The following is a 14,669-nucleotide window of genomic DNA, read 5'->3' on the forward strand; positions in this document are numbered from 1 at the left end:
AAAGTCAACTAAATGAATAGTTGGTGAGTTCACACAAGTTTTGATATATGTACGTAAAAATCATACAATTCCATGAACAAGTATAAATGAGCAAGTAATGTCATTTCCAACTGGGATTGTGCACCAGCATACTCAGATAAGCGCAAGTAAGGTCCTTTCCAGTTGGGATTGTGCACCAACGTACTCGGGTAATGAGGCCTTTTTCCACTCATAACAACAAATGTATAGAGCGCAAAGGGGGGCGTATGATCATACTATATTGAAGTAATCCATGAGCAGGTAATTTGTAGCAAGTAACAAGTATTCACACAAGTCCATGTAGCGATTTGTAGTTTGTAAATAATGAATAAACGAAATTGAATTGTTGATAGGATATATATGCTACCCCAAAATAGTTAAAAAGGGTAAAAATGGGTGTGAGAAACTCATCAGATAAGTATTGAAATTTGATGAGATAAAATTATTAAGCGAGTCACACGAGGCGGAGAACCAGAAGGATTATCCTAAACATTATTAACAACGCCTAAATTAAAGATAATTCTAAACAAAACACAATATTAATGATTCTTGTAAAAATTGTTGATAGGATATATTGTAACTATTGTTGCTAGTCATTTTAGGAAGATAATGTTTATTTATAATATAACTAGCTTTTGCATCCGTGTGTTACACGGTGTTTGTAAAATAATAAAGATAAAAAGTTTCATTATCTGAAAGAATGAACAAAATTATAGATAAAAAAAAGATAAAATATATATTACAAACAATAAGAAGTCTAGAATCTCAAAATTAAAAATTCGAGTTTTTTTTATATACAACATTTGCAATTGTTTTGACTAACTACCCGTGGATAACTATGATAATAAGATGAGAGATTAACGAATTAGAAGAGAAATTATAACCCATTTCTTAAAATTGTTTTATCCCATGACCCATGGATAGGTAGGATAAATAAGATGATAAATTAGAGAATTAAAAAGAAAATTATAACCCATTTGCCAATATGGTTTTGCTCCATAACCCATGGATAGGTAGAATGAATGAGAATGGAGATTAGGCCAATAATGGATGTGGGATGGCCACATCATCCTCATTATTTTCTTTTATTAGTATAGTTAGATTCAACGTAATATGATAATTGCGAAAACAAAGTTGAGACTTTAAACAGATGAGTTCGGTAAAATGAATGATTATTTATATTATTATTATTTTTGTTTGGTGATAAGAAAATATGATATGTATAGAAAGATGAAATAATTACGGATAACCATTAGCTTGACTAAAAAAACCTTTTAAATTGATTATTAAGAAAACTTCAATTTAAACCAAAAAGAATCCTCGAATAAGAATATCAATTTGAAGAACTAAACACCTCTATCAATTAAAACATATAGAAGGGGTTTGTTCTAGAGATGAAAACGTACATAAAACATTTAACAAGTATCTAGGGGAGTAGCAAAATGAATGGAAAGTGACTTGGTTAAAATTTGGTCTTGATCAAAGCTTGAATTCTCCAAGCGAGAGTAATGCACGGAATTATAATGGAAATGTGTGAGGAACTTTGTGGCAGAGGAGAAAAGTTGATTATTGCAATGGAATTTGTTTTTATTGGAAGGTTAATTGTGAGTTACTATAAAAGAATAAGAGAAGTTTTCAACATAAAACCATAATAAATTGAGCATTATGATTAATAATTGATTGGAATGTGGTAAAAAAAACGCAAACAATAAAGATGGACAAATAGTGAAGTCAATGAAACATATGAATTTTGATTAATGGTGATGAATCGTTCAAATTGTAGCTGAAAGTATATATATATATATACACAGACATATTCGCGAACAAAGTATTGCGTCGCGTAAAAATGACCAAACAAAATAAAGTGAAAAAAAAAATAATTCATCATTCTTTTTAATAGCGATGATCCGAATAATAAAATTTAAACCGGCCGGGTTTTTCGGGTTTGAAAATTGACGAATGTCACAGGATTTACAACTTTTTGAAATTTCGTTCCGAAATTAAAATAAAAATAAAATTTTAAAAGAGAACAACTAATTTACGAAAATGTTAGAAATTTTAACAATTTATACATACATAATTAAAATAAGATAACGTCGATCTTTGAATGACCCGAAAGAACGCCACAAATATACAATATGACAAGGACACTTATATATAGGATGTACCAGCGGCGTATCCTCCATGCCCTTATCATGTTGTATTTGTCCCGTTTCCCAAGATCATTCCAAGCTCCGAGTTATTTCACACAATTAAACTTATTATATTTTCCATGCGAGGACTTTGATAATTACGTGTCGACCCATAATTACCTCTATCGTCGGATGGTCCATATAATGTGCCCATATTGTGTGGTTTTAAGACATAGACCTTAGATATATAAATAAAATTCTCATATATAACGTTAAACATAAAAAAAATAATGAATTAAAATGGTAAAACATTACAAAACACATTGTTATACCATTCAGGTCAAGGATAACGCAAAAACACTAAGTCAAATAAATGAAATTATCGTAGTCTGAACCAAGTAAACGATGTCAAGTAAACGATGTTGAAAACAAAATAAAAGAGGTAATGAAATTAAAGAATGAAAACATTTGAATTATGAACATCGTAACATGTAATTGAAATAATGTGGCTGAGAATAACGTGGTAAGTAAACGTAGCATTTAACCAACGAAATATGAACATGTAAATTGATAACGCATTGGTTCGATAATAGTTTATATAAACGAAACTTTTAAGTATCAAAATATCATTATGTTTAACAAATGAAAATCTCCAATAAAATATTGACATGACCAATGGAAACGTTGAGATGAATAAAAAAAATTACATCATGCAAACATGTAAATTGATAGTAACTTGAAAGAAAATGGATAAACGAAATTTTAATATAAAAATATTGAAATCGATTAAGTTTGTGAAAAGAAAATTTTCCAATAGTAAGCTTGTGCTTATCAAGTATATAATTTGAATATTGAAATCAAAATAAAGTATTTGTTTTAGATTGATGGAATCAATAACAACAAATTGGTTCAAATAAAAACATTGAGTGAAAGAGAAGCAAACGAATAACCACAACATTTTGTGTAAAATAACATAACATAAACTCAACATGTACATGGGACACAATCCCGGTTCTAGGTAAATGAATTCGTTTAGAGAGAACCGGTCACCGATAATCAAATGTAAAAAAATAAAATGAAAATATGGTTTCTATTATGTAACTATACGTACATGTTCATAGTCCCAATTTCCACTTAACGGTTACATTGAGGAGAAATTGGTCATAGACCATGGGATTTGAAATAACAAGCGTAAACCGATTTAATAAAGCGAATAAGAATGATTTACGAATTTACGTTTCGTAAAAAATACAAATGAATTTGGATCAAAGATCAATGAACAATCAAAATAAACTTTGTAAACAATATTCTAAATAAGTGGATATAAAAATCACTTTGGGTACGTCCGAAAAATACGTGAAGGAGAAGTTAAAGAAAAGAAAATGTAGCTTGCGACGCTTGTCTTCTCGAATGTCGGTTTATTTGGGGTATGAGAGGTTTACATGGGAGGTAGTGCCATGATTTCTTAGCCGAAACTCATTGGCGTTAACGAAGGGGAAAGAAAAGAAGGGATAATTTTAATTTACAAAAATCAGTTGTAAATCGTGGTGCTTTTAAATCTAATGGGAAAATAGAATTTATTTAGACAAAAAGTTTTTAGCTATCGCAAAGACTTGCAATTTTATGAAAATTTTAATCGTAAAAGCAGATGTTTTATTTTGGCTCGCGACATAGGAAAGAAAAAATAATAATAATAATTGTAAGATTACTTGACTTGTTGAATGAAAAATAGTTTCAACAGGCTCAAAACTTGTTTGAAGCAAATACCCTTGGCAACACACAATATCGTCCCACTCTTAGGCTATCCCACATCGGCCGTGGACAAGAGAGATCATTGGTTCATAAGTAATGCCCTGCCTCTTAACATCACCATCGCGTTTTGGGCAACCAAAAACAAATCCGTGAGCTCTTCGTGGGCAGAGCGGACAATATTGGTGGTACGAGAGGCCGGGGTGTTACAATAAACATATGAAACAAACTTTTATCATCTTAAATATGTATTTAGTTGACTATTTCTATATTCCACCTATGTCGTACACGGGTCAATAACCTAGTAAACATAAAAGAAAACCTGGGCATCTAACTTGATTATCAAGAGAACATAACGGACCCTAATTAAATTATTATAACTTGACTTATATGCATCAATCTAATTTGAATGATCATTAAAACAATCACAATAAGGTTGTCACACCCAACACTTTAGCTACCCAAGATCTAATACTTATTTATGCAGGGGCGCAGGATCATTGGGGCCAAGGGGTTTCCCCCCCCCCCCCCTTTCCGCTTAGTAGTGTATATTTTCCGATATTCGGCCGAAAATTTTTATAGATATTGAGCCCCCCCCCCCCCCGAAATACTTTTTCTAAAGAATAATACTGGTTTGTGGTTCCACTAAGTTTTGTTATATAAGAACCAAACGTTTGGTTTTTATTTTATATAAAATCTATTTGTTATTATAATTTGCTTTTTTTAACGAATTCCCAAACTATAAGGACTTATATTGTAACCAAACTAAACTTGTTAAAAATAATCTGATACATGAAAAAAAAATTGATAATAACAAATTCACAATCGACGTTTCATATTACTACTAGGGTGGCCTGCAGCCTGCTCCAAGCCTCCAATCTCACAATCTGGCAATCTCCATCGGACCATCTTCAATCTTCATCAATCATCCGCGCCTTAAGGCTTCATCGTCATCAGCGATTCAGCGGCCAAACCTGCACCCTGCACGGCTCACGGCTGCACCCCACTGGCCACTGGATCACTCCGTCACCCGACACCCGAGTCACGGTAATAGTTTATTTGGATTATAATTACTTAATTATGGTGTATTTGTTTGAACTTGGGGTTGATTTGGTTAAAATTAGGGCCGGAAATAGTATTGTAATTTAACCAAAGCGTATTGTTGTTTTGTTAGGAGTTATATTACGAAAAAGACGAAAACTCTTCATTCTTTTTACAAAAAAATTGATGATGGACAAGAGAGTAAACGTCACAAAGCTTCAACAAGTGAGTCGAACCAGCCGGACCAGCCGGTTAATTCTGAAATTTCACAAACAGAGCCAAATACTAATGAAGCGGTTCAAGACCAAGAAAATCAACAAGAAAAGAATGGAAATTCACAACCAATGAATGATGAAGTGGATCTTAACAATTTAGAAAGAGATCCGGCTAAACGAAAACCAGTGTGGCAGCATTCGGTTAATGTTAGGGAACAAGTTAGACGAGCTTATCTTTCTTTAGGAGCTTACCAGGTACATCTTACAGAGTATAAAGATAAAGGTTCAAAGAAACATACTCGTAGGTTTCAATATGCTTGGTTCAAAATTTGGCCAAATTGGTTAGAGTATTCTCCAACAACACATTCGGCTTATTGTTTTTTTTGTGCTATCTATTTAGTGGTAAACCAAGCGTGAGTCATGGTTACGATTCGTTTACAGTTAAAGGATTTGATAATTGGAAAAAAGTTAACAGGAAAGATTGTGCTTTTTCAAGCATCTTAAAACTTCACAACATAAAAATGCTTTGGTATTCTCTCAAAATTTATTGAACCAAACAACACACATTGGTGGTCGTTTATTGAAGCTAAGTGGAGAGGAAATAAGGAAGAACCGTTTACGTTTAAAAACTACAATTGATGTAGTTCGTTGGTTGACATTTCAAGCTTGTGCTTTAAGAGGACATGATGAATCTTGTAATTCTAAAAATTGAGGTAATTTACTTGAATTGCTAAAACTTTTAGCTTCTTATAATGATGAAGTGGCAAAGGTTATTTTAGAGAATGCTCCTTACAATTCTAAGTATACTTCAAGTGATATTCAAAAAGAAATTCTTAGTATCATTGCAAATAAAGTTCGAAAGCATATTCGTAATGAAGTGGGGGATTCGGGCTTTTGTGTCATGGTTGATGAGTCAAGAGACGAGTCAAGAAAAGAGCAAATGGCAATCATTTTGAGATTAGTGGATGCAAAAGGGATGATACGTGTCACACCCCAAACTACGGCCTAGGAATATGACCCTTAAAGTTGGTATCACAAGTGTATATAAATCAGAGTTACGTTATATTAGCGGAAGTGTTATAAAACTTGTGGATTTAAGTTGTAAATATTACAAAATACGGGATTATAAAATACCCATTTAAGTTATAAAAGTATTACTTGTTTTATCATTACAAAACCACCATTATATATTTAAGTTTATACAAAAGAAAATCCGAGCCATCGGATATATAAATAGCACTTCGACATTCCAAACGCTAATCTTGTTCACCTGCAAAATGTAAATAAAATACGTCAGCAACGAATGCTGGTGAACACGCTGACGCAAAAATATTTTCTTTTACTTTATTACCTTTCGAGACTACGCCTGCCTCGGCCCAACGTGGCATAGGAATAACAAAGTTAAATAACACATTTATAAATTCAAGTCTCTACTCTAGGTCACCTCAGCAAATGTAACACCCCGCCCCTCACACCACCAATATTGTCCGCTCTGCCCACGAAGAGCTCACGGATTTGTTTTTGGTTGCTCAAAACGCGTTGGTGATTGAAGAGGCAGGACATTACTTATGAACCAGTGATCTCTCTTGTCCACGGCCGATGTGGGATAGCCTAAGAGTGGGACGATGTTGTGTTTGCCAAGGGTGTTACAGACAACCCCCCTTTGGACTCATTGTCCTTGATGAGGCGTGTCTCAACATCCCGAACGGCACAAGAGTGGCTTTAATACCAACCAGTAACATCCGGGGTGTTACAGGTGGTATCAGAGCCACTCTTGTGCCGTTCGGGATGATGGGACACGCCTCATCGAGGATGATGAGTCCAAAGGGGGGTTGTTTGTAACACCCTTGGCAAACACAACATCGTCCCACTCTTAGGCTATCCCACATCGGCCGTGGACAAGAGAGATCCTTGATTCATAAGTAATGTTCTGCCTCTTAACATCACCAACGCGTTTTGGGCAACCAAAAACAAATCCGTGAGCTCTTCGTGGGCAGAGCGGACAATATTGGTGGTGCGAGGGGCCGGATGTTACAGCAAACACCGCAGCGTTCGACTTAGTTAAGTACCCGTAAATATACACAACAATCGTACTTCCCGCGGGAAAGCGTCCTACAATCAGGGTGGTGCGATGTGCCCATCGCGTAGTACCACCTATGTAAGGATCCAGACATACGTACACAACAGCCTGAGGGCTAGGTTTATACTTTCATTTATAATGGTTTTAGGAACACGTAGTTCCTTGTAAACAATTTTCATATAACATGTTTGACTTGTTTGAAAATAAGTTTATAAAAGTTTGGGGCGTATTCACCTTTTCTCTTTGGGACTGGCTTCACTCACCGTCCGAAGGCCTTTCCCTTTTTATCTCGCACCTATAGTACGAGTATAAACATTTGTTAGTCGGATATACAATCCGGCTTAAGACCTTTAGTCTTATTTTATATCTCTACCTCGATGAACCTTTAGTTCATATATTTCTTTTACTTGAAAACCTTTAGTTTAAAAGTAAATTATAAACCTTTTGTTTATATAAAAACCCGACGTTTCTTCTTCTCCAAGAAAAGTAATCTTTTCTTTTTATTATTTAAGAATACTCTTTATTACTTAAATAATAATTTCATAACAAAGAATATAATCATGTATACTTACACACATATATATTTATCGATTCTCATATTCTTATCTCTTGTTTCTTTGTTATGTTTTCTTTTCATTTCTTTTATCGAGGTATCGAGTATAACCTCGACTTAAGGCTTAAGCCTTTAATATAATATTATATTATATTCATTTGTCGTTACGCCTAACCTTGTTGGCGTTTTGGAAACCCTAAGAACTTTGAGCAGCACTTCGACGCCGCTTCACTTTCTCGATCAACTTTTGGCACTTCAACGTTAGCACCACTCTTCGACAATTTATAACACGCTTTTCAAGAACACCTTTCTTGGTCGAATGTGGGTGGAGCGAAATTACATCGTCCCTTGAGATATCTCCTACAGGTCTTTCATGGCGTAGTATTTGAATTGAACCGATTTTGGTGTCGGTTTACGCCCTTGCCTTTGTAGTTGGCACCTCCACTTGTTCTCGCTTGATTTGTTGTTGAGTCCTTCTTATCTTCTTCTTTGTTGCGGACCATTCCCCCATCAGGTAACCAACTAACTCCAACGCAGAGTCATCAGTTTGAGGTAAATGTGACCTCACCATGTCGCGGATTTCCCGCGGCAGTCCCCATATATACCTTGTAACTTTGCTAGATTCCGGATTCACTAGCTGGGGAACCAGTCGGCAATATTCGTGAAACTTTGTGTTGTATTCATGAAGGTTTGTCCCTATGACCTTAAGATTCAGAAACTTGGTTTTGATTTGGTCAGTTTCATGCATGGGACAAAATTTTCCCATCAACAAAGCCTTAAACTCATCCCAGCTCAGATTGTACATCGTCTCTCTCCCTTTACTTATCAACATTGTATTCCACCACTCGAGCGCCTCTCCCATAAACATAAGGGCAGAGTATTGAATTTTCTCCTCGTCGAAACATTTGCTCATGATCGCGATCGTCTCCATCTCCTCAAGCCATCTCACGGTTGTGATGGCTCCTTTGTCACCATGGAACTCTTTCGGTCCATAGTATTTGAAATCTTTAAACGAACACCTACTAATTTTGAGTTTCTTGAACTCTTGCCTAACTCCACCATCGGTGTTAGACTCATGGACACTTTCTTCCCTATGCGAAGGTCTAGATCGAGGTTTAGAAATAGATTTTCGGGAAGGATTGACCGAACTAGAGTGTTTCGAATTTCGTGATTGAGACCTAGCCATGGACTCTTCTCTCACCGCATCTTTAATCATCTTTTGTATTTTAGTCATATATTTTGCGGGAATTTCTTCTTCCTGATTACCCTCGGGGTCTTTCCCCTTTTCTTTTCTTACTTCTTTTTCTTTTCGGGCATTCTCGTTGTTATTACTTTGTTCAGACATATTTCTTTTCAATTTATATCTGAAAAATTTTAACAACGTTTGTTTATTAAACATATATTTTATTATACATATAAATATATATATATATATATATATATATATCACAAATGATATATATATATACTTATTCCACATTACATACATGTATATATATATCATTCCAACGATATATATATACTTATCATCCTATCTTTATTCTTAAGAACGTTTCAACGTTCTTGATACATACATTTCACATAACATACATGATTATATTACACACACACTTCTCATTCCTTTTCCATCCTCAGCCCTTCATGAACTTTTTCACAATCCTTGTCAGCTTTTTACATTTATGAAGAAGCTTCTCTCCCACCTTCTTCTTTTTCTTTCCTTCCTTGGCTACCTTCTTTCTCCAATCGTCGGTTTCGTGCAAAGCGCGATCCAAATGTTCTTCATACGATTGCGGGACCTTGTCGGGGTATCCATATTGTGGAGGTGGGTCATGGTAAACCAATGCCACCATCTCATAGTGATTCCTCGGTTCAGGATACGAGACCTCAGTCATGTCAGATGCAAGGTAGAAGAAAGTCATAGCAGCCATGTTTTGTTCTCGGATCTCATCAGCTTGCTCTTGAATCGAGAAAATTTCTCCTTGGAATGGTGGGAAGCTTGACGAATCTTGGTTCCTGAGTTGCTCCAGATATTGAACATACGGATCAACGGAACCGTAGCTTGGGTTTTGGGAAGTGAGTGATCCATCCATTGATGTCTCATTGGGATTATCGGGATGCTCTTCTTCCGGTTCTTCCTCATTCTCTTCCTCAGGATCCTCTTCTTCTTCGGGGTCCTCTTCTTCTTCGGGATCCTCCTCCTCTTTGGGTTCTTCTTCTTCCGGTTCATCTTCCTCCATGGGTTGTGTAGTTTAATTCACCATTGAGGGAATTTTGAAACTTTCGTAAGGCATCATTACCCTCATCTTGGGTTTGAGGGACGGCCCTTCGCCATTGTTGGGTTGTGAGTTGACTTCGTTCATGGTGGAGCTTCCAGTAAGCCACCTTCGTGGGTCAGAGTGGCATTGTATCCAGTCGGAGGATGGGGATCTTGGTTCTTCCTTTATTGGTCGGTTTGAGAGAAAGGCATAGGACGGGTGTGGATTTGGTAAATATCCGGTGGGGTAGTATTGCGGCTCTTGTGATGGTTGATAAGTGGGAATCTCCGAGGGATGGTACGTCGGTATTTCAGAGGGTTGATACATAGGTATGGTTGGTGGATGATAGCTTGAATGCCTTGGTGGTTCGTTTCTTTGTTTTGGTGGACTATCAGGAACGTCTATTGGATAGTATCGACTTCCGGGGTAGTACATAGGTTTAGTTAGATCATGTTCTACATCTTGATCAAAGTAGGTTTCATAGTAACCATCACTCATGTTGTCTTCGGGAAAGGGTCCGGAGATTCCAGCCTCTTTTGCTTCTCGCACATATTTTTCCATCCAACTTTTGAACAACATCTAACATTTATGGATGGTTTAGAATGTGGAGGGAAAGAAAATGTTACCAACCTATCTTATCCCTAGAATAAGTAATCAATTATTTCCTATACTTGGATTGAAGCTTGGGTATTGTTTTATGATACCCAATTCACTAAGATCGATGGCTCTGATACCAACGCTTGTCACACCCAAACTACGGCCTAGGAGTATGACCCTTAAGGTTGGTACCACAAGTGTATATAAATTAGAGTTACGTTATATTAGCAGAAGTCTTATAAAACTTGTGGATTTAAGTTGTAAATATTACAAAAGACGGGATTATAAAATACCCGTTTAAGTTATAAAAGTATTACTTGTTTTATCTTTACAATACCACCATTATATATTTAAGTTTATACAAAAGAAAATCCGAGCCATCGTATATATAAATAGCACTTCGACATTCCAAGCGCTAATCTTGTTCACCTGCAAAATGTAAATAAAATACGTCAACAACGAATGCTGGTGAACACGCTGACGCAAAAATATTTTCTTTTGCTTTATTACCCTTCGAGACTACTCCTGCCTCGGCCCAACGTGGCTTAGGAATAACAAAGTTAAATAACACATTTATAAATTCAAGTCTCTACTCTAGGTCACCTCAGCAAACACCGCATCGTTCGACTTAGTTAAGTACCTGTAAATATACACAACGATCGTACTTCCCACGGGAAGCGTCCTACGATCAGGGTGATGCGATGTGCCCATCGCGTAGTACCACCTATGTAAGGATCCAAACATACGTATACCACAGCCTGAGGGCTAGGTTTATACTTTCATTTATAATGGTTTTAGGAACACGTAGTTTCGTGTAAACAATTTTCATATAACATGTTTGACTTGTTTGAAAATAAATTTATAAAAGTTTGGGGCGTATTCACCTTTTCTCTCTGGGATCGGCTTCACTCACCGTTCGAGGGTCTTTCCCTTTTTATCTCGCACCTATAGTACGAGTATAAACATTTGTTAGTCGGATATACAATCCGGCTTAAGACCTTTAATCTTATTTTATATCTCTACCTCGATGAACCTTTAGTTCATATATTTCTTTTACTTGAAAACCTTTAGTTTAAAAGTAAATTATAAACCTTTAGTTTATATAAAAACCCGACATTTCTTCTTCTCCAATAAACGTAATCTTTTCTTTTTATTATTTAAGAATACTCTTTATTACTTAAATAATAATTTCATAACAAAGAATATAATCATATATACTTACACACATATATATTTATCGATTCTCATATTCTTATCTCTGGTTTCTTTGTTATGTTTTCTTTTCTTTTCTTTTATCGAGGTATCGAGTATAACCTCGACTTAAGGCTTAAGCCTTTAATATAATATAATATTATATTCATTTGTCGTTACGCCTAACCTTGTTGGCGTTTTGGAAACCCTAAGAACTTTGAGCAGCACTTCGACGCCGCTTCACTTTCTCGATCAACTTTTGGCACTTCAACGTTAGCACCACTCTTCGACAATTTATGGCACGCTTTTCGAGAACAAACACCTTTCTTGGTCGAATGTGGGTGGAGGGTGGCACGCACTTCGAGGAAACGTTGACACGGAAATCGAGGAATCGGGCACGCAAATCGAGGGATTATGGCACGTTTATCGAGGCGGATCGTCAATATGATTGTGGGAATGTAGAGAGATGTTAGAGAGAGAAAGGAATGAGCTGAAATGGTGTGGAGAAATGAGATCTCGGACCTGCTATTTATAGACAATTTTTGAGGTCCCATCGCGATACGCGATGGGCTCCTTTTTACCCGTCGCGTAGCGCGACGTAGCTTCGCACAGTCACCATTTAGGTCTGCCATGTGTCGCCACGTGGCAAACGGTGTGCCACGTGTTGACACGTGGCGAACGATGTGCCACGTGTTGCCACGTGTCAGGACATGTGGCAGACAGTTGTTCCACGTGTGGACACGTGGTGAAAATGTGTCAGACGTGTCAGGCCACGTCATCGCGGTATGCGATGACGTAGGCTCAACAGCGATCGCGTATCGCTGTTGACCTCTTCCAGAAGCTTTGACCAAGCCCCATCGCGATACGCGATGGGCTTGTCTTTTTCCCTGTCGCGTATTGCGATAGGACAAGAGATCAGAATTTTCATTTTTAACCCTCAGGTTTGGAATTTGGCCATTTTAGTCCTTTGACTTTGGAAAGTTTATACTTTGAACTTCGAAATTTTCACGATGTTACAATACGAGAAAGGTTCTTGGATTTTGTTCATGTTCACGATACTTTATCAGAAACCTTAAAAACAAGTTTGTTTAGACAACTTTTGCATTATGAGTTTGATGTTAAAAAATCCGTGGTCAAGGTTATGTTGGTGCTAGCAATATGAGAGGAGAATGGAATGGATTACAGGCACGTGTTCGTAAAGATTGTCCTTATGCATATTATGTTCACTGCTTTGCTCACAGGTTACTTGTTTATTTTTGTCTTTTTTTTCTTCGGTTTGACTTAAATACTCTTATGCTTATTACGTTTTTGTGCTTTGCTTATAGGTTACAACTTGCCTTGGTTTATGCTTCAATGGAAAATATTCCAGTACACAACTTCTTTAGTCAAATGGTTTCTATAATTAACGTGGTTTGTGCTTCTAGTAAGCGGCATGATGACTTACAAATTACCCAGGAAGATGAGGTTAAAAGATTATTGGAATTGGGTGAAATCATATCGGGATCGGGTCTAAATCAAGTTGGGACATTGCAAAGAGCTGGTGATACATGTTGGGGTTCCCATTATAACTTCATTTGTAGTTTGCTTAACATGTATTTTGTCACTCTTGTTGTTCTCAGAGGAATAGTTAAAGACGTGTCTCATACTAATTTTGATCAACGTGGAGATGGCGATGCAGCTCACCAGATCATGCACTCATTTGAGTTTGTGTTTATTCTTCACTTGATGAAGGAAGTATTGGGAAGAACAGATACACTTTCTCAAGCATTACAAAAGAAAAACCAAGATATTCATAATGCCATGGAGTTAGTTTCATCAACAAAGGTTAGTCTAAATGATTATAGAAACACTGGATGGGTTTCATTTTCTGAAAAAGTTACTTGTTTTTGTAACAAATATACAATAGAAATGCCGGATATGAGCGCTCCATACACTTCTACTCGGTACCGGCCTCGTAAAAAAGATCTCCATGTTACATTTGAACATTATTACCGAGTAGATGTCTTTACATCCACATTTGACAATCAATTGCATGAGTTGGATAGTAGATTCAATGACCACACGATTGAGTTGTTATCTCTTAGTTCTAGTTTGTCTTCAAAAAAGATAAATGTTGATGAGATTTGTCTACTTGTTGAGAAGTATTATCCTGAAGATTTTACAGAGCCGAAGAGGATTCATTTACGAGATCAGTTGGTGGTTTTTAATGTTGAAATGACAAACAATACCAAGCTAAGAGGTGTATCATGTATTTCTGATCTATGCAAATATCTTGTGGACACTCAGAAGTGTGAGACGTACTATTTGGTTGATAGGTTGATTCGGTTAATCTTAACACTTCCAGTTTCCACAGCAACAACAGAAAGGGGATTTTCAGCAATGAAAATATTCAAGAATCGTCTTCGCAATAAGATGTCAGACGAGTATCTCGCGAATAGTTTGGTGATTTACATAGAAAAAGATATTGCTGAGACATTTGATTCGGATTCCATAATCAATGAATTTAAAGATCTTAAAGGTCGTCGGGCTGCTTTGTAATTCTTCTACCAGGTACTCACCCAATCACCCTTTTTTGCAATATCATTCTTAGATCGTCTTAAGTATTTTAGGTCTTTTGTTGTTAACAAAATATGTATTTGGTTTTTTTGTAAGAACGGTCTTTTGAATGAATGAAGAGAAAGTATTTATTTAGATTTTATGTTGTTTGACCCGCCCCGCCCCGTCGACTCGAAAATTTTTTATTGTTTGACTTTGACCTGACCTAAACCGAACTGCTGACCCGAAATTTTCTGGATCCATAACTCCCCCCCCCCCCCCCCCCCCCCCGATGATTTTGGT

At 36.4% G+C, this 14,669-nt stretch overlaps 1 protein-coding gene across 1 annotated transcript; it reads left to right on the top strand.

The window, feature by feature from the left end:
- Nucleotides 1-10,207: 10,207 nt before the first annotated feature.
- On the top strand, nucleotides 10,208-14,369 carry LOC143622648 (uncharacterized). Its single transcript, XM_077093738.1, has 3 exons — nucleotides 10,208-10,340; nucleotides 12,970-13,072; nucleotides 13,157-14,369. Exons 1-3 carry the CDS (start codon nucleotides 10,208-10,210, stop codon nucleotides 14,367-14,369), a joined length of 1,449 nt encoding a protein of 482 aa, XP_076949853.1.
- The last annotated feature ends 300 nt before the right edge of the window (nucleotides 14,370-14,669 follow it).

The sequence above is a fragment of the Bidens hawaiensis genome, unplaced genomic scaffold, assembly GCF_021521415.1.
Source record: "Bidens hawaiensis isolate Kalapana, Puna unplaced genomic scaffold, B.hawaiensis_p1.1 tig00003241_1, whole genome shotgun sequence".
NCBI classification, from domain to species: domain Eukaryota; kingdom Viridiplantae; phylum Streptophyta; class Magnoliopsida; order Asterales; family Asteraceae; genus Bidens; species Bidens hawaiensis.